The sequence below is a fragment of the Sturnira hondurensis genome, unplaced genomic scaffold (genome assembly GCF_014824575.4).
Source record: "Sturnira hondurensis isolate 20B ecotype Veracruz unplaced genomic scaffold, ASM1482457v3 Scaffold0006213, whole genome shotgun sequence".
Lineage (NCBI taxonomy): Eukaryota > Metazoa > Chordata > Mammalia > Chiroptera > Phyllostomidae > Sturnira > Sturnira hondurensis.
Window position 1 is genome coordinate 3,996,183 of NW_028078844.1, and position 22,119 is coordinate 4,018,301.

The 22,119-nt window shown below is 36.3% G+C and overlaps 1 protein-coding gene across 1 annotated transcript in view; it reads left to right on the forward strand.

Annotated features, from left to right (window-relative positions):
• GUCY1A2 (guanylate cyclase 1 soluble subunit alpha 2) overlaps nucleotides 1-22,119 on the forward strand; it is a 311,211-nt gene that overhangs the window by 225,401 nt on the left and 63,691 nt on the right. Inside the window, exon 6 of the mRNA XM_037047730.1 lies at nucleotides 7,745-7,888. Coding sequence (XP_036903625.1) covers nucleotides 7,745-7,888 — 144 coding nt within the window. The remainder of the gene's footprint in view (nucleotides 1-7,744; nucleotides 7,889-22,119) is intronic.

A 22,119-nucleotide genomic window follows, 5' to 3' on the forward strand; every position in this document is an offset into this window, starting at 1 on the left:
GATGCACTGATGTCCATGTGGAGAGCAGTAGAGGTTGAGAGAGCAAATGAGGTGGCAGAGGTGAAGGAAGTGGTAAGGCCATGGCCACTGAAGGTGATCTCTTCAAGGACTTTCTTCAGTCTGGAATTAGAGACAGTGAGTGCCTAGGCTGATAGGGCCTTCTTCTCACTGGAACTCAAGTCTGGGCCAATGCTTAGGCACTTGACTGAAGGTGTGGGGTTCATCAACAAAAATAGTCCCACATTCTGGGACACCAACTTTTAGAATATCACCTCCTAATAGCGATGCTTAAGGGCTGAAATCTACAGTGCAGGTTTCCTGAGGTNTGGCAGAGGTGAAGGAAGTGGTAAGGCCATGGCCACTGAAGGTGATCTCTTCAAGGACTTTCTTCAGTCTGGAATTAGAGACAGTGAGTGCCTAGGCTGATAGGGCCTTCTTCTCACTGGAACTCAAGTCTGGGCCAATGCTTAGGCACTTGACTGAAGGTGTGGGGTTCATCAACAAAAATAGTCCCACATTCTGGGACACCGACTTTTAGAATATCACCTCCTAATAGCGATGCTTAAGGGCTGAAATCTACAGTGCAGATTTCCTGAGGTTCCTATCAACTAGCAGTGAAAGAGTTCAGATATCTCAGGACAGACTACAAGTTCAAGGTCTTCTTTTAAACAAACTCCTACTGCAGAAATAAGTGAATCATTAAAGAATATAGGGTCAGATGTTTTATATGAATGGCCAGAATGCATGCCCCGAATCTTTCATCACCAGGAGCAGGCCTTTAACTTCTTCATCTGGTTCTCAGACTACAGCCTTCCAGAATCTGACAAGATTGCTATTATTACAGGGAATCTGTAGCCCAACTCCTGCAGTACTACTTAGATGCCAACACCAGCCCACAGTGTTTGTGTCATTATGGATGGAATGAGACATTCACACAGGCTACCGAGTCTTGTGGAAGAAAAGGGACAGCATGGCAAAAGCCTTGGCCCTTGCCCCGACTGGCCTTTATTGGGTTTCTGGGCACATTACATGATGGTCCTCATTTACTGTGCACAGGTTGCTTTATGTGGTTACCTTTTACAGAAAATAAAGAAGATGATGCCACTAATCACATCACAGAAGAAGGATATTTGCAAATGAAAAGGCAAAAGTGGTTCAACTGGTTACACTCATCCTTGGAAGGTTTAGCATGGGTTTTAGGAAGTTTCTTTGCAGTAAATGTTTGCCAAGGGGGCTGGGCCCATGTCAGGCAGAATGGTCTCCTACATTACTTGGTATGTGAAGGGAAATCAGACTACTTTCCTGAGGGCAGCTTGTGAAGATACTCAACCTATTTAGGTACTAGGTTAATTAACTGTACCTTTGAAAATTGTCCCTGTACCAGATTACCTGCCACCTGTTGTTGGGCCTGTGCTTGGCCAGAAGTGATGTGTGTGTGCTGGCCTCTCCCCACATTGGCCCCTGTGGCCCTTCAGTGCCCTCAACTTCAAGCATGCAGCTTTCATGGCCATGGCTGTCACTTAGTTCAAGCCAAGAAAATGATGCTGAAGACTACACTGTCTTTGTCTACATAGCTTGAACATCTCTCTGTGTCAGGGCCTTCCTACCTGTTTCTTTTTGTTTTAATCCTCATCCCAGGATATGTTTTATTAAGTTGAGAGAGAGAGGAAGAAGGAGGGGGGTGGGGGTAGAGAGAGAAAGAGAAATATTGATGTGAACCTATGTGAGAGAAGCATTGATCAGTTGCCTGCAACATTTGCACTGCTACCGGAATCAAATCCACAACCTAGGAGTGTGTTCTAACCAGAAATCGAATCAACAACCTTTTGGTGTGTGGACAATGATGCTCCAAAGAACTGAGTCACCCAGCCAGGGCCTTCCTACCTGCTTTTGATAAAGGAACTGGTAAGTCATATTGGAGGAGAATCAGTACATCTTCAAGAACTGAAACCTCAAGAACAATGAAAAACTAGGTTGATGCTTGCTGTCTGTGGCAAATTACTCACCTTCATATATGTCCAGTGGACAATTCATGGCCCTAAGACCTTGGCCACTACCACCTGGATTTTCATCTTTGGCTAGAAGCCCATTGCACCCACCCTGCTTAGTATCAGGAAAAACAGACATAAAGTGTTGAGCCTGTGTGAGGGAAAAGGTAAAAAGTAAGCGGCCTCTAAATCTACCCAAGTCAAATTTTTCCTGCTCTTCTGCTACTGATGAGTCTTTATGAAGGCCTATGTATTGCTTAACATTTCTGCTGAGCCTTTTGAATAATCTGTCCAGACCACCATCAACTCCAGTGGCTGGTTTCTGCAGGACTGCTTGTGGACTCGGGCTCCCTGTAACCATTGGAAAACTGAGCCCTCTTTTTGTGTTGTTCGGGAATGATACCTAATGTCAGACAGGTGATTGGGCTGGCAGACGTGGCTCCATTATCCAGCAAGGATGAATATGGTAGCTCTTCTGAGAGTCACATGTTCTTAGCCACAGCCAATGAACCCATGAAGAATATGGTGCATTTGCCAGCCCCCTTCTACTCACCTCATTATGGCCAGTGACCAAGTGCTATTGCAGGAGTACTTGGTGCTTTTTACTCACCTGACCATGGCTGGTGACTGAAATTGTAGGAAATAAATGAATACTTTTGTCATCTTTAGGCATCATCTGCCTACATCTTATTCCAATATATTCCTCTCTCTCCATTCCTGCCCCTCACTTTTTGTTTCTAAAGGCACTAGAAGCCAGAAACAAAGCAAAGTAAGTAGAAAGGCAGACTTTCTAATTTGTTTCTCCTCTAGGTAACGTCCAGAGAGAGAGAGGATTTCCAGTAAGGTAGAGTGCCAGAGTTTTCTGGCCCTCTGCTCTTATGCCTTCTCCCCAAGTTCTCTTTCATAAATCCTAAAAGGTCAAAGAAAGACAGATTCAGGACTCTGGGACTGAAGGACTGATGTGGTAGGGGTCCTGTGGGACAGAGATTATTAATTGCCCTATTGTATGCAGTGTTCTTTTAGGCTAATCCTAACACTAATACCACAGTCACCTCCCCTACAACACACACACTTGCCCCTCCCCACTGTGCCCAGATTTCCAGGAAGCCTCCTAGATATTTCTTGAGCATTATCCTGGAGGGAAGGGGAAAAATGTTATGGGAATGAGAATCTATTAAGTGATAAAGTAAGTTCTTTTACATGATTAATGTAAAACAAAAAGTAAATAAAAATGGTGAATGCATAGGTCTAAGGAATTTATGTCATGTTTATTTCTGAAATAATGAGAGAAATTTGACAATAAAATGTTGAGAAGAAGATATAGTGAGATGGGTAAATTCTTTAAAGTTTAACAAAAGCAGCTATAATAATAATATGGGGGACAACATTTGTATGTAATATTGTTAGTACTTAAGAATTCTCTTCTATGTTCAGAAAAGAATGTAAGTTTTTTCAGACATTCACATAAGTACTGTTTTTTCCATCTGCATGTCTAGGTTAGCCATCTTTATTCTTGTTTCATGTCATTGAAGGGAAGGTTGGAGATGCTGAAAATAAATGCATTGCACTATTTTATTTATTTTATTTTATTTTAATATAATTTTTATTTAATTCTTGTTCAAGTACAGCTTTCTGTCTTATATTCCCAACCCTGCCCGCCCCCCGCCCCATGCTCCCCGCCTCCCTCCCCTTTCCACCCCCACCCTTAGTTATTGTCCATGTGTCCTTTATACTTGTTCATGTGAGTCCATTCCCTTTTCCCCTATGATTCTCTCCCCTCTCCCCTCTGGACCCTGTCAGCCTGTTCCATATTTGAGTGTCATTGGTCGTATTTTGCTTGCTTGTTTGGTTTGTTTAGATTTCTGTTAACGGTGATATCATAGGTATTTGTCTTTCACTGCCTGGCTTATTTTGCTCAGCATAATGCTTTCCAGTTCCATCCATGATGTTGCAAAGGGTAGTAGTTCCTTCTTCCTTTCTGCGGCATAGAATTCCATTGTGTAAATGTACCATAGTTTTTTAATCCAGTCATTGACCGATGGGCATCTAGGTTGCTTCCAACTCTTGGCTATCGTGAATTGTGCTGCTATGAACATTGGGGGCATTGCGCTATTTTAGATGGTCCATTGTGTTTAAGTTTTTATTTAAAAATACTGAGGCAGTTATAAAGGAATTCAAAATACAGTCCTCTTTTAGGACAGTTTTTTGTAATATGCTTACAGTGTTGATTTATGTTACTTTGGTTTTAACTCAAGGAAGCATCCTCAAGAACAACTGTAATTGATAAATAATGCTTTCAGTTTTGCAGTTCCCCATGAGGTGAAGTCAGCTGATTATTTTCAGTGGAATCCACCAAAATTTTCACATACACTTAATTCTGCTGAACATATGCAGCCCTGAGAAAAGAATAGAGCTTTAATGGAAAGCTGCATTACTAACGTGTTTGCACTTCTGCCAAGATTTTCAGGTTAAGATACTGAGTATATCTGCAAGGAGAGAGAACTCCACACAGATAGACATATTGCCTACACTTTACAGGCACCTGGGTATTTGAAAAAATTTAAACTGTTACCCATTCATTTCTCACTAGTTCTATTTACCAAGTATTGCTGGCTCTTGTATGGGCACAAGTTTGGTTGCATTTTCCCATCACGTTTACACTAGTGTAGCCATGTGTCTTGCTTTAGTGAATAAAACTTGAGAAGCTATGCTTGTCACATCTGGAAAAAAGATTTAAGAGCTAGTATATAATTTGCTAGAACCTCTTTTCCTCTGCCCTGACAACCAGCCCCAGGTGAGGAGGTTCTCTTAGCCTTGTTCCTAGAGTGAAGAGACATGGCACAGGGTCTCTCACCTCTGCCCCAGTCTTTTGACCCACGTGAATCTGTAGCACGCATGGATCAGAAATGAACTCTTGTTATTTTAGGGCATTAAGATTTGGAGCTTGTATTGTTACTGCAGCATAATCTAGCCTAGAACAGTGGAAACAATATCTTTTAGATTTTTTTTTTGTATTTGGGTGTTCATAAATAATTGTGAGAATTTTACATCTTACTTAGGGCCATTCTTTTTTTTATATTTTTTTGTTGTTGTTCAATTACAGTTGCCCCCATTTTTCCCCAGTGCTTTCCCATGCCCTGCCTACCCCCCCATTCAATCTCCTCCGCATTGTCCTTGTCCATGGGTCCTTTACATGTTCCTTGACTTGACCTTTCCCTTCCCCCACTATCCCCCTCTCCCCTCCTCTCTGGTTACTGTCAGTCGGTAATTTATTTTCATGTCTCTGGTACTATTTTGCTAGCTTGTTTGTTTTGTTGATTAGGTTTCACTATAGGTGAGATCATATGGTATTTGTCTTTTACCGCCTGGCTTATTTCACTCAGCATAATGCTCTCCAGTTCCATCCATGCTGTCGCAAAGGGTAGGCATTCCTTCTTTCTGCTGTGTAGAATTCCACTGTGTAAATGTACCATAGTTTTTTGATCCACTCATTTACTGATGGGCCTTTAGACTGTTTCCAGCACTTGGCTATTGTACATTGTGCTGTTATGAACTTTGGGGTGCATAGGTTCTTTTGAATTGGTGTTTCAGGATTCTGAGGGTATAATCCCAGCAGCGGAATTGCCAGGTCAAAAGGCAGTTCCATTTTTAGTTTTTTTGAGGAAACTCCATACTTAAACAATGGGCAAAGGACACTTCTCCAAGGAAGGCATACAAAAGACCCATAGACATATGAAAGAAAGAGCCATCCATTTTTTAATGTCTATTTCTTGATACTTGATTCTGTTTTTTCCAATTGTTATCTTGACTTCAAATGTTTTCAAACTAAATGTTTTAAAATCTTATGTGATCATATGGATTTTAATATGAATTTGTTATATTGTGCATATACTTATCTTGCACTTCATTAGATCTATGTATTATATCAACTGGTACCATACTCGTCCATCTTCTATACGCTATTACATTACATACTCCTATGGAGAAAGTGTTGCACATAACTAAGCTTTATTTTATTTTAATTTTATTTATTTATTTATTTTATTTAACTCTTGTTCAGGTACAGTTATCTTTCTTGTATTCCCAGCCCTGCCCCCCTAAGCTTTATTCTATTGATACAACTTCTAGAAATACATATTTAGTGGAACTCAATAAACTTTTGCTGAAAAGATCATGGAGATAATGCTGCAGAGGAAAATGATGATGATAAGGTTTTCAAAGAGATCATGCTCCAGGAACGTGAATGTTCAGAGTGACTGTGAGGCCATTCAATTTATACAAATAAGTGACTGCCTATGTGTCCTAATATCTGAAAGTCGAAAGTCAGTTTCAAAGGATGTAGCTAACAGTGTTCTAGATTTTAAATCATGTAGAAATACAAAAGGATGAAATAAATGTGAGAATTAGCAAAGGAATTTGTGTTTCTGGGTGGGGGATGGTATATGGCCACACATTAGACATTTATTATTTGCTGGGTGTTTTTCTCAGTGGAAATTCTGTGGGGGAAGTATATTTTAGTCTTTGGAATAAACCCTTTCACACTCATATTGCATTTTCTATTATTCCTACCTTATAATTTTATTTCTTTTTTTCCATCAGAAAACAGGTCTTGAAGTGAAAGTTTTGAACTTCACCATATGTCTGAGTCTGTTGTAATCATTTTTGATGTATATTTCTTGATAGGATTCTGATAATTTTAGCATTCCTAGTCCCATGAGCTTCTTAAGTATTCTCATTATATTGTCTCAATTAGTGCTCACAGAATGTAATGCAGTACAACTTATGCAGTTTACTTTTTCATTTGGTAGATGTTCATTAAATATCTCTTTTTTGGCCCTATAGTTGACCCTATAAATACAAAGATGGAAAACATATGGTCTTGTTTTTAAAGAGTTCACATCGTAATTGGGAGTATATATTGATTATACATTAATACATATTGATTATGGCATGTGATGAAAGCCATAGCAAAGAGGTGTGGAAAGTGCTGAAACAGAATAGAAGAAAGGATTAGGATTTGATCTACTACAAACTAATAGATGGCCAAGGAGGGCTTCAGAGAAATAGTGATATTGAAATTGAGCATTTATACCATATTTCATCACTTTGTTCTAATTAAAATATTAGCATGAGGATTTTACCATTATATTTACTTTGGATAACAAGTGAACTTTCCTCTCAAAATAAAATGTATTTAATTTTTATGCTATATTCTATACTTGGAAATTTGGGGGTTTTAACCTGGGGTAAATATTTAAAATATTGAATAAGAGTAATGGCAATTCAGAATGGATGCTGACAATAGAATTAGAACATGGTTCTGGCCTGCTAACTTTTTAATTGTAGGGTTATGGGTGGATTCTTGCACACCAATTTCTCATCTCTTAAGTATAACTAATACTGAAGATTTGAGGAAGATGAGAGGGTAGCTTTGAAAACGGTCGTCTTTTAGAAATTGCCCAGGTAAAATACTGACAATTCTATTTTCACAGATGATAATTGTTTTATATCTATTGTTCTCTATTCCAATGATCGTCCATGGTGATAATGCTGATGAACAGCCTCAGAGTGAGATGTCAGTATTTGGCTGTGGCTGTTTGCAAACTCTGCTGTGATTACACTCAGTTGTCTAATTGCTTAATTTATCGATGTTTTGCTGACATGTTTTTTAGCAACGTTTGTGATTGCAGAGAACTAATCATTTCTTTTCTGGCTCATTATCATATGTTTGCATTTAATTTGTCTGATTGCTGCAGGTGGAAACAATAGGTGATGCGTACTGTGTTGCTGCAGGACTCCACAGGAAAAGCCTCTGCCACGCTAAGCCCATCGCTCTGATGGCTCTGAAGATGATGGAACTTTCGGAAGAGGTGCTGACACCTGATGGAAGACCAATTCAGGTCACTATCAACATATACTTTTAGTAGTAATGCATGTTTTACTGAAGGAAGTGATTAATTCCCTTGTGAATTCTACATACTGTAACTTACATCTAGATAAGTTGGGTGTGCAGGGCGGATGGGGAATAGCTAGAGATGACTCATAGGTCCAGAAAAGGAAATGATGTAAAATAGGAAAAGGTGTGTAGATGGTAAATTACCATGGAGGAGAAAAAAGGAGCTTAAGGGTTAGACCAAGGAGAATAACTTGCTTTTAGTAACCAAGTCACCAAATCCAAGTAAGAATGATGGTAAGAATCAGAGTCTGAGGAATAATCCAAAAAAACGAGAAACCGAGAAGCAAGGAAATGGAAGACCTGGACAACCGCCTGTGGGTAGTGTACAGGTAGGTCTTCCTCATGAAGCCTCAGGCTTCAGGGTTGCTTCTACAATTTTTCTGTGATAGAGTTTGAAGGTTGGAGCCCAATAACTAAGGAAACTTTTAAAGTGGAAAATTTAACCTCTGGTTTGTTGTACTCTTTTTGGTACTGATGGCTATCTGCAGCCTGGGGTCTACCTCTGGGGATGTATTAGGTCACATAGCTATAGATTTGCTATAACCTGGTAGGTCCCAGATGTGCTGTTGCTATGAACCAGAAATCTTGTATTTGGAGAAGTAACCTGGAATTTAAGGCAGACCTTTTATACCAGCTCACTAACTGTGTATTAAAAATTACAGAAAATAAAGCCTTACGATGTGAGTATATTTCTAGTTCTGTCGCTTATGATTGATTTATTAAAATGCAGGGTTAAGTATAAAATTTTTAAAAGACTGTTAACCACAAAACAAGTATAAAGAAAAAAGAAATGTGACAATCACATTTTGGGTACAGACTGGAGAACATTTAAGTGGTAAATTTAAATTAAGTGCTCTGTCATTAACAGTGATAGTAGGAAACTAGGAAACACTATTTCCTCCCTGGAGGAAGACAACATCAATCTCATCTTCAACCAAGTTCCACAGATAGTGTGCGCTGGAAAATCAGTGGCTTACAGTCAAAGGAAAGTAAAATAAAACAAGCAAACAAAGAAAAAACACACACACTGGAAAGCAAGTACTATAGCTAAGAACCCATAGAAACAGTAGATGAGAAAAACAGATCTGATGTTATCAGATATCAACATTTTCAGGCAGAATCAAAATGACAATGCTTAATATAATTAAAGAGATAAAAGAGAAAATTTAAAATGTGAGGCAGAAACAGTAGATTTGAAAAAGAACCAGAGAACTTGTAAGCAATCAGCATAATACTTAAAAAAAGGGAACTCATTGGATCAGTTTAAGAGCAGATTAGACACAGCTGAAGCAAAAATTGGGACACTGAAAATTAGAACTGAAGAAATTACCCACAATTAAGTTCATAGAATTAAAAGTGGGAAAATATGAGTCAGAGAATATAAAATGTAAAACCTGGAGGAATCTTGGAGGAGAAAGTGAGAAGATGTGATATATTTTCAACTGGGGTTCCAAATGGAGTTAATAGAGGGAATGCAAAAAGCAAATATTTTGGAACTATTAAAAGACGTTAATCAAGTCTCAGTAATAGTAATCCAAATAATGGGTTAAATGTGAAAGATCATACTATAAAATTACAAATTTATAATTAAGATTTTTTGACTTAGAATGGAGAACTATTTTTGCAAGTAGTAATGTTAAAAATTTTCAAATCACAAAGGAAAGTATTATAAATTTTACTACATTAAAATTAAAACCCTCCTGTTTATCAGGGAACACCTACAGAAAGTAAAAAGACAATCACAAAGTAGGAGAATTTTTTGTAACATCTTTAACCAATAAAAGTATCTTTGGTTAATCTTATCAGTAATCAGATTAATATATATTGATAATCCTATGCTCTCTCGCCTACTAGTTTGGCACAATTTTGAGTCTTACAGTACTACTATTGGTGAGGATATGGAACAATAGGGAATTTCATACACAGCTGGTGGGATTACAAATGGTATAATGTCCTTGGCATTAACTAGTACATTTTACTTTGTGCTTTTCTTACAACCCAGCAATCTCTCTCCTAGTTGCAGGTCTCAGGGAAATACTTGTATGTGTGGCAGAAGACACACACAAGATTATTCACAGCAATACTTCTCATAATATTCTCAAATTGGAAATAACTGAAATATCCACTTAATAAAATGGATAAACTATGATATATTTATGCCTTGGAATCCCATACAGTTGGGCAAATGAATGACTTTAGCTATTGACTTCAACATGGATGAATGCCAAAAACATAATATTGATTTTTTTTAAAAAGCAAGTCATAGAGCAATACTGTAGTATTATTGCATTTAATTAAATTTAAAAACTTGGAAAATTGAGAATACATTCTATTTAGAAATACCTGCATTGATGGAAAAAGTTAGGAAGGAAAAAGAATAATTAATACAAAATTAAAGATGGTGCTTAACTCCAAATGAAAGAAAAATAATGGCAACAGGAGACATGCAATAGGGAAAGTGGACATAGGGGTTATAGTCCAAAATTATTTATTTTATTACTATTCTTTAATGTGCACATACATATTTACACTTGAAAAAATTTTAAAGACAAAGACTCCCACCACTGGTGAAAATAAAAAGTTACAGACCATGTAAGAAACTCTAGTTTAAGTCCCTTCAGGACATAATTATCTAGTAGTCAAGTGTATGAATGGCACTTCAAAAACTGTCAGGAAAAACAAGCAAAAGGAAGGTGTCTCAGATCTGCTGCAAGTGAAAATGTACACATTCCACATTGAATTTATACTAGTTCTTAAATTTTCAAGACTCCCAGCTGGGCAGTGTTATTGTTTGGGATGGTCTTTCTATGTTAAATTTCATTTTATAAGAGATACAGTGTTTGTATTGATTCATCATTTTCAAAGCAAACTTAAATGACCAAATAATGAAACCAGGGAAATGTGTTTTACAGTATGCTATAAATTTATCATCTGTTTCCATTTGTGGGATATAAAATTGCCTCTGTCTTATGAATCAGATTGTCTTATTAAATCAGAAGGGGAAATGTCCATAATGATTTAAGAAGAATACAGAAAGAAAACTCAAAATAATAACACCACCTTAATAATTTTAGTTTCTTATTAATTTCTATTATCTGTATGGTTTGGGATTTGGGGAGAATATTAATTTGATTTTCAATGGGCTTCTAACTTGGTGCTATGGGAATACTTCTAAACTTATTGAAATAGTCTTTCATTAAAAATGTTTGGGTGTTATATTAGAATTGATATGTGAACTGTTTATTATTTTCTTAAAACTGTCCAAATTCTTAGGCTACATAAAATTTAAGCCATTTGAGTTATAATAATAATTGCTCAAAATTCCCCAAACCTCTCAAATTTTAAAAAATAGATTGATAATTTTTATATGACATAAAATTTTGAGGCACTTGTCATGGTGGGGAATAGGAAACTGGATTGTCATTTATAGTTGCTTACAAATGATCAGTAACGTCCTTGAATCCTTAACTGTAGAATTGACTAGGTTAACTTTTTTTTAAAAGATTTTATTTATTTATCTTTAGAGGGGAAGGGAAGGAGAGAAGGAGAGAAATATCAATGTATGGTTGCTTCTGGTGTGTCCCCTGCCAGGAACTGATCTGCAACCCAAGCATGTGCCCTGACTGGGAATCAAACCGTGATTGTGTGGTTCGCAGGCCTGCGCTCAATCCACTGAGCTACACGAGCCAGGGCATGACTAGTTTAACTTTTTAATTAAAAAGAAAATAGAGACTATAGCATTTCACTTCTTCAGTTTATAATACCAAGCAAATTACTTTTCTGTAAGTATGCTAATGAAACTCAGAGGATAGTTCTAGACAGTATTTACAAAGCATAATTCACAAATATGGTCCATTTATATGATAAATTCTGAAAATTCAGCCCAAAGTGACTTTAGTTAAAATTGCTTTTAAAAACAGTAATTAAGAACTTATATTTTATCAATATGATGTTTATTCTGTTGGCTAAATATATGAAAATGTTAGCATTAGCCTATTCCATGTTTCCCCTCTTAAGAAGAAATCTGATTTTCTTAAATCTTAAACAATAGCAACTGAAGAAAAATAAAATCAGATGTTCTGTCCTCTGTTTTAACTAGCTATACGGTGATTTCCCTGGAAAAGTATACAATTTCATGCTGTTCATTAACTTATGAACCTAATCTTACCAAAGTATTTTAAATAGAGTGTTTAGTGCTGAAAGACTAACTTTTACTAAAGTTTAGCACTCTTTGATTAAAATAACAAAACATTTGTTACTGTTTGTGCTTTTTGTGTTTAAAAAAAATAGTGAAGGGCCCTGGCTAAACAATGCCATTAGTTAGAGTGTCATCCCGATTTGCCAAGGTTGTGGGTTTGATCCCCAGGCAGGGCACATACAAGAATCAACCAATGAATACAGAAATACTGTATTTTGCCATGTATAATGTGCTCTCGTGCATAATATGCACCCACATTTTTGTGAGCATTATTCATGGGATTATCATATCCATGGTATATAATCATATACCCATGTATAATGCACATCCTTATTTTTTCCTCAAAAATTTGGGCAAAAATGTGTGCATTATACATAGCAAAATATTGTAGGTGGAACAACAAATGTCACCTTCTCCTTCCCTTTTTTCCTCCCTCGCTCTCCCCTTCTCTCTCTCCCCCTTCTTCCTTCTCTCTAAAAATCAATAAATGCAAATCAAAAAATAAGTAGTAAGGAAACGAATCTGAGTTGAGGAGTGACTAGACTATGTGACTAAACACATAGTAGAAAGACAAGTAACATTTTCATGATTTAAGCTTTTGAAGAAGCCTGAGTTAGTGTGTCCAGATATCTAAGTTATACTTCTGGGTTTTAGTTTTTTAAAAATATTTTCATTAAATTTCATTACATAAGCATACAAAAGCAAATTCTCTTCATTCATCCAGAGAACAGTAGATTTTATATAATGAGGCAACTACAGAGATTGCAAAATAGAATTTAAAGAAACATTGTGTGATCATGTTGTAATACAAACATGTTTAGCAATCTTAGTTGCAAAGCAGGGAGATGCTATGAATTTCTTCTTACTGCCTAGTTCAAAGGCAAGAATATCAATGTACAATTTACATGTACTGTAACACATTAAATTCTAGCTCTTTAAGCTTCAAGTAAGTCTTTTAATGAGTTTACAGGATTTTTGGAGATTATGAAATAAATGTATTCCAATTAATTTAAAAATAGTTATTATTTATAAAGGAAATCTGATGTTATTTTAATATTTGAAGGGTTATGCTATTTGCAAATATTGCAATGCTTAATTAACCTCATGAGAGAACAGCCCAAGATTGTATTTATAAAAAGGAAAAAGTATTTGATAACTTGGATTGTCTGTGATTCTTTGATAATTGTTTACTTACAAAATTCCAATTAGTACTTTTCATCCTGAAGTGTGTATTCTTTTCTTTTTATATTTTATTTATTTATCTTTAGAGGGGAAGGGAAGGAGAGAGGGAGAGAAATATCAATGTATGGTTGCCTCTCATGCGTCCCCTGCTGGGAACAGGGAACTGGCCTGCAACCCAGGCATGTGCCCTGACTGGGAATCAAACCGCGATCGTGTGGTTTGCAGGCCCATGCTCAATCCACTGAGCTACACCAGCCAGGGCCTCTAAAGTGTGTATTCTTATTTGAAATGTTCTACTTCTAGAATCTATATCTAAGATGGTAAACCTAAATAATCAGAAAAAACTGTGCCTACATTCTATGAAGGCACTGTTAACGTACTGAGAGCCCAGTTATCCTTGTTTCTCATGTTTATGCTATAAACACTTTAATTACTTTTAATCTCCTAGATAAGGTACATAGTGACATTTTTAGTAAATCATTGTTTTAATACAGCAATAATATACAAAGATACTATATAATATTACTGGTAAGATTTATGGCAAAATGTTTCTAATTGATTTATTCTAATAGTGGATTTATTTCATACAAGAAATATGTTTGTTTTTAAAAATAATATATTTAAGCATTTTTTCAGTGAAAGTTTACCAGTAGCTAAGGTGACAACAGATTCTTTTGTATTTTGCTTCTGTTTAATTACCAGAACTTAAGTCTATATATTCTCTTCAGATCTGTCTTCTAACTCACTAACACTCCCCTCAATCATGCGTGAAAATCATCTGTTAAGCACATTAGTGCTTAATGTCGCTTATAGCAATTTATAGTGTTTTAAGTTTTTATTTATCTGACAAATGTTTATATTGTTTTTACTTAACTATATCAGCTGTAGTTAATTTGAACTCTTTGCTTGATAAAGCCATTCTCTAGAGCACCAGTCCCCAACCTTTTTGATAGCAGGGACCAGCTTTGTGGAAAACAATTTTTTCCTCAGACAGAATGGTGGGCGGAGGTGACTTTGTAGCCTGCCACCGGATGCAGCTTAATCGTCACTAACCACTCACTGATAGAGTTTTGATATGAGTCTGCAAGCGATTGATTTATTGTGGTCTCTGCGCAGTCAAACCTCTGTGCTACTGATAATCTGTATTTGCAGCTTATCAAATACAGGGTGAGCATCACTGCCTCAGCTCCACCTCGATCATCAGGCATTAGATTCTCATGAGGAGCCTGTGTCCTATCTCCCTGGCATGTGCCCTTCACAGAAGGCATTGGCCTCCTCTGGGACTCTGATGCTGCCACTAATCTGACAGGAGGCAGAGCTCAGGCAGGCAGTAAGGTGAGCTATGGCAAGTGGCTGTAAACACAGATGAAGCTGCCCTTGCTTGACTGCCACTGGCCTTCTGCTGTGCGGCGGTTCCCAGCAGGGGTGGGGACCCTTGCTCTAGAACACACATGGTTTATTACATTGTTTATTCCTTCACTTAATTTTTAGTCATGTTACTTGTCTCCTGTGTGCCTAACTATGTTTTGTTTTGAGTGCTGGGGGTTATATATTAAAAATTATAGAAATAATTCAAGACCTAGAATGATGTTACCACCCCTGTAGGGAGATTTTACATGTGCTTCTGGCCCAAGTTGCTGGGAGCTCTAGCAGTCACCACTGGGTTCGGTCTCTGTGAGATGAAATCTACTTCTGCTTCACCTTATATTAGTGGTATTGCCCTTATACCTGGGATATGGCCTGTCAGGGTCTCCTCTCAAAGTAAGAGGGTTTCCTAAGGCCTCCCCTTTGGCAATCCTTGCCCCTGTAGTCCCGTGGGGTTGTCAAAAATTACTGCTCATGTTCTCTCCATCTTAGTCCCTTCTGAAGTCAGATGATGTCTATAGTGGACAAGCACGCTTGGATTAGTGCTTCCCTCTCCCCCGGTTTATCTTTCCCTGTGTTTCCCTGCCAATCTTTTTATTGCTCTGTGAGCTGACCTGCAGAGGGTTGATGAGTTATGTAATTCGCTTTTACTGGAAATGGCTGTTTAACGAACGTGATGTATATTTTTATGTGATTTATCTTACTAACAATGAGTCATCCTTACCAATCTACATTTATGCCTATTTTCAACCCAAGTCACAGATGAAATTATTTTTAAATGGAAAAGACAGAAACATGTATTTAGACTACCTACTGCAGAAAATAAGAAATAACTTCTATTGAAGTATGTAAAGGTATGCCAGGCAGTTACTGTTCCAAGTTCTCTCCATGGCATCACTCATTTAAGTCTCACAAAAATCTTATGAAGGAATTATTGCCATTAATTCCATTTTACAAATGAAGCAAGACAAAAATATAAAAAATAGCCTGAGCTCCTAATTGCTACACTGTACAGACCTGTTAAATAAAAGCATGCTAAATACATTTTATAATGTCAAAGTTTCCCTATTGCCTTTAGTAACTTACTATTCTAAAAAGTTAGACTTCCATGGCTGTAGTCTTCAAGAATATTTAAATTAATATTAGACATTCTCTTTAAGAGAATGGAAGTAATTTATTTTAGAAGCATCCCACCCAAGGTGCTAATTTTTCATTTTTTAAAGATTTTATTTATTTATGTTTAGAGAGAGGGAAAGGGAGGGAGAAAGAGAGGAAGTGTAGTTGTCTCTCACTCGCCCCCTACTGGAGACCAGGCCCACAACCCAGGCATGTGTGCTGCCTGGGAATTGAACCAGTGACCTTTTGCTTTGCGTGCCAGCACTCCATTCACTGAAACAAGGCTAATTTTTTAAATTAGAAATCAAGAGAGATAAGTTCAGTTACATGTGTGGGAAGGAAATGCGTTCTATCCCACCACTATTTTGACAGTTAAGATCACCAGCCAGATTGCACTGGGGGCATCTGTTAGCTATCTTTTCCCACTGTTTTTTTCTCAGATTATTTTCCCATTTGTTTATTTTTTACTGTGGATTGTAATGCAGAAGATGAATATTTTATAGTGGTGTATTATGTTTTTTCCATAGGGTAGTCTTTGAATTTAAAGATTGTGTCTTATATTCTAGTTAATTATTTCTATGTATTGAATAAAACATTTGTTTTAGTGTTAGAAGTACTCTTTTGGCATGGTGCTGTACAGCTGAGCTTTAATAGAGCACCCTTTAAGGCCTTATATTACAATCCCTCTGTAAGATATTAGCATAATGATTTAATGCACACTATTATATACGTAATGAGTATGTCAATGAGATAAAATTCCATTACTAATTTATTTTGGCTTTTATATTTTATCATGACTAATTCTAATATCACCACAGGCTTTTAATCATATTTTTAGTCTATCAAAAAATAGTTTATCAGGCACACATTTCAAAAAGGCGCTGGCCTTGTTGAAGTGTTTTGTTTGTCAGATTTTCCAAGCAGTTCTTTGTGAAGGTATTTGCATTTTTTGCTACATGAAAAAACAGCAATAATACATTAGTGAAAGGAAAAGGAAAAGCAGCAATGAAAGGAAAAGCTAAGTTGATTTGCATAACACTGTGCATGTAAAAATACGTAATTGCTCAGTTTGATTTTGTGCAGTGGTCTTCACACTTCCACGTTTTAGAAGAGGAATGGATTTTTAGTGGAGACATGATTTCAATATTTTATACAGTTTCCCTGTTAAATAATATCTTCATAGGGTAAATATTCCTAAAGATGTTATAATCTATTCATTTATTTTAGCCTGTCTCGGGAGAGCAGCCCTCCCCCCTCCCCCTTCCCAAGAGTATTTATGCAATGTCCTAACAAAAGGTTAAAAGTTACATTAGTAAAGGCATTTATTTTTTTATTTGAATTTTGTGTGGTGTGCTTTAGAAGTGTGAAGCCTCCAGGTAGTTAGGCAGCTCATTTTTATTTATCTGAGTTTTATATAAAGATAAAAATCTCTGCTTTACCAATACTCACTTTTAAGGAGACTTTAAGACAGATTCTTCCAACCGGTTTTAGGGGAGGTTAGCCCATTACCTTTTGGAATATGGTCCCTTTTTCTGGCATTATTGAGCAAGAGAGCTTTTTATCTCTTATTACCAGTTTAGCTTAATCTCTTTTGTGGCTAACAGTCATATGCACACATTAACATTAACAACTTGAATCTGACAATATCAAAAGTGATGGGAAAATAACAAGACAGGTTAATTCGTAAGATAGTAATGTGGTATTTGCATGCTAACCACACTGTTAGATTTTATGTCATTGGTCATTCTGTCTCCAAATCTCATACCTAGCTACAAACAAAATTTTAAAAATTATTTCAAAGTAATTTTATTAGGGTTCTGAAACTAAGAAAAAATGAGTCCTGAATATTAGCACACAAAAGATAGTCAAAATCACCTATAACTTACCAACTAACCATAACCACACTGTACCCTTTTTGTATTTTCTTAAAAGCTTTTTTCTCTGAATATAAAATTATATAGAAATAGGATATGCTGGTTTGAAAAGTAGATTCTTTTAAATATTAAGTGGACTTCATTCAATTAAGTGACATTGTGAGACACTTTGTACCAAGAGATGCATGCATCCTGTATGCAGGAGAGACTTGGTAAGCCCTAGGAGGCATCTTTCATTGTTATTAACTCACTTTGATTTTGTATTGTCCTGTCCCTACAATTGAATTTTGAGTCATTGAAAAGCAACTGTTTAATCAGCTGAGTTGCAAATGTGGTGTGAACAATTCAGTGTCACAAGTGCGTTTGAAAATCTGTTAAGCTTTGTGTTGATGTCATGTCAGGCATATGGTAATTGTCTGGGTTACTACTGTAATAGTCTTTATTTAGAATGTGGTTTCCTAGCAACTGTTGCTTTTTCCTAATGGCTGAATTGATTTCTGCACATTTGTAATGCTTCCTACTGCATCAGAAACTGTCACCTTGTATGCAAATGTCATAAGATCAAATTTACATGTAGATTCTATTCTAAGGAAGTTTTCTGCTTTATCACTTGCCCTTAATGTGTGTTCAAAGGTTAAACCAACCATAAAAATATAAAGTTAGTAAGACCTCATTAATCGAGACCTCACTCTTGGGGAAATATGACAATTTAAACAACGATGTCTGAAACACTTGCATATAGGTCCTAGTGGGAGACCTGTTGAAGTAAAAGAGTTATTTTGATGGCCAAATAGCTGTGTAATTAACAGGTGGACAGGAAAATAGGTCCAGACTATGCATGGAATCTTCCAGAGGGTGAAAGACTTCTACTTCAAAGGTGGTTTGTTGTTCTTATTCAGATGCAACCTGATTCTGAATGATCATGGCTGGAACCTTGCTTGGAGTGACTTTTACTCATTTATTCAACAAACGTTTTTGGATACTTTTTGTCTTTTAGACAACTGGTTAGGTACTGGGGATGTAAAGGAAAGCAAATTAAATATGGCCCTGATCTTCCCAGAAATTACATTCCAATGAACCAGCACCTGTAAATGACTGACATGGTTAGCAAGTGGAAATGGCACTTGGATTTTTCTCAATAATGTTTCTGTCTTAATATTGGCATATTTTGTTAGGTTTTTGGAAACATTTGGCTGAAACTTTAAATTCTTCTTAGAATATTTAAAATGTATATTCAGACCTAGATTATTTTGGCGTGTGTAGGCTTTGTATATATCTAGGGCATTTTGTAAATGTCTTTGTGAAGTTGAGAGACATTGAAAACCAACTCTGTGCCAGAGGTTGGTTTGATAGTTTATATATCATCTCATTTAATCCACACAACCCTATCATGGTCACAAATGCAGTTTTTATGTACTATAAAGTTCAAGAAGTAAGACCTCAGTGGATTAAAGAATATAAGTAAGATCATGAAAAAATAATATATATCTTACATCTTCTACATGTCAGCTTTGTGCCAGCTGTTTTATATACTTTATCTCTTTTTTCTACTCCCCCCAACACCCTGCAAAGTAAGTTTTATTCATTTTCTGTTGCATTTGAACAATTTGAGATCTAGAAGTTTACATAAATTGACCAAGATTATCCAGCTAGTCAACTGCAGAACTAATTTTGAACATAGATATATCTACTCGGGAAAAAAAAACAGGTCTTTCCTTACACCAAACTGGTCAATACGTCATCAGAATAACCAGAGTGAAACTGTTACCTGAATACTTAACAAGACTTGCTTCTCATAAGTGTTTACTATGTGCTAGGCGTCATGCTAAGCTAGAATGTGTGCACACATTCCCTCTTCCTTGCTCTCTTTCTACACACACACACACACACACACACACACACACACACGGAAACACATGTAGTTAATTTACTTACATTTATGTGTGTTAAGCATATTTTGATATTTGCGATATATATATACCCCATAGATACTATGTTTTTCTGTACATATACCTGTGATCAAGTTTAATTTATAAATTAGGCAATTTCATGGATAGAAAATTTGTTCTTACCATAGATCTTAACAACCTCCTTATTAAGTCAAAAACTTTTACCTTTTTACCTAAGAAAGCCCCCTACAGCTTCTCTCTGGCATATCTGAAGTGCCAATATCACAACTTTTGTGCTCTGGGGTCACTATTTAGTAAAATAAGTGTTAACTTGAACACAAGCATTACAGTACTGTGACAGCTGATCTGATAACAAAAATGACTACTGTGCGACCAACGGGCAGGTAGCGAGTACAGTGTGTATAAGCTGGACAGTGAAGTGATTCATATCCCGGGGGATGTAGTATGATAACATAAGGTTTCATTGTGCTAGTCAGAACAGCTCACAATTTAAAACTTATGAATTGTTTATTTCTGGAATTTTCTACTTAGTGTTTTCAGTAGACTGCAGATAACTGAGAACAGGGGAAGTAAAATTGCAGATGGGCCAGGGACTAATATATGTACTGCATGTTATTGTGCTAAGCCTTAATATAATCATGGATCACGAATCAGTTGTTATCCTTATTTCTCTTTTAAGATTTTATTTATTTATTTATTTACTTTTAGACAGAGGGGAAGGGAGGGGGAAGGGAGGGAGAAGGAGGAAGAAAAACATCAGTGTGTGGTTGCCTGTCACATGCCCCCTGCTGGGGACCTTATCCTCCACCCAGGTGTGTGTCCCAACTGGGAAATGGACCCACAAATCTTCGGTCCACAGGGCAGCACTCAGTCTACTAAGCCACACCAGCCAGGAATGCTATCCGTTTTTTTTTTTCCCAAATAATAAAACCAAGACTGAGAAGATTAAGGAAGTTCTTGTCAAATAAGAGCAAATAGGTAAATAAGACTAAGAGTAGATTCAGAATAGGAATTCAAATCTGACTTTCAAGTCCATGCTCTTAACCACTACCTTACACCACCTCCTACAATATGATTATAACATATAATTTCTAATCTTATGACTAAGGTAATAACTTTAATCTTCCTTGAAAAAATTACTGCTCGTCTCTCTTTTTAAAGAAAGGAATATTCAGATGTAATAGCAGGGCAATGACTTGAAGGCATCCTAATCTTTGGCAAACTCTATTGACTATACTGTACATGGAGATGTTGAAATAATGAGAATAATTATGCCTGCATTTAAGATTAGGATCCCAAACTTGGTAATTTTAAAAATTTCAACATTTCTAAAGAAAAAAAAATAAGTTGTGAATAATAGTGAAATATAAACTTTTATAATATTAGCTTCTCATAAAAAATAGAAGATATGATCTCCTCTTTGTGACAGTAATTCAAAACCAAGAAAACAGAGATTTAAAACTATAACCGAGAATAAAAAAAAATGTTTCTCTTTAGGACATAGAATTTTCCAGATGGTATCAATTGATTCTTTTGCATATTAGGTTATCCAAGATTACTTTTATATTTATAATAACCAAAGCACTGATTGGAAGTGAAAAATATAGGAAAATGGTTTGATCATTCAGCCAGCAAGCATTTACTGAATTCCTCTCATGTGCAAAACTATGTAATTGAGTTGCAGACTAACTGCAGGAGTGCCAAATACTAATCTGGTTTTTTTTTTCTTGGCTCTCATTAAGTCAAAATTCTCTCTACACAATACCAAACATCTGGTCACTTAAATTCATTCAGTCAAAAAATTCAATCAATCACCCAGATTTTCAAACTCCAGGTTTCCATTCAACTTGTTTCCCTTGGTGGTTAGTTCATCTGAAAGCTATGTCAAATAGTCAATAGCCTATGTTTCGACATTTCAGCATGCTTGGCATCTTACCTAAGAAAAAGTACAGATATGAACAAAAGAAAACAAATGGTGTATTTTTCATAAGGTTTGAGTCAGTTGTTTCCACAGACCTGTGTGTTGTTCTCTGCCTCCTGTTCCTATTCTGTTTACCTTCCTTTCTGAGTAAGTTTCCCTCATTCCTAGCCTCCCTTGCCCTCAGAGTTTCCTCAGGTTTCCTTTCTCTCTCAATTGCAGAAAAGTACTTTTCATTTTTCTATGGGCTACCTAAGAATTAATTACTCAGATAATCAAATAATATTGTTATGAGTAACATATGTAAAACTGTCGATACTAGATAATTCTGAAGGGCTTGTTGTGCTTTTAAGCTTGAAGTTTAAATTTGCTTAAACTTTCCATATGCACATGAATTACTATATGTATTCATTTTTAGTATCAATGGGAGTTATACAGACAGTGCCATCAAGGACTATTTTTCTTTCCTTCTTGATAGGTGTCTATAATTTTAAAAACTCATAAACATAGTGTAAAAGTAAACTAAGCACAAGCTCTCTCCTACATACTTTATAAGGACTACTCAGCAGACAATGCCTAAAACTGAACAGGGTAAAAATTTTTCTCAGCTAA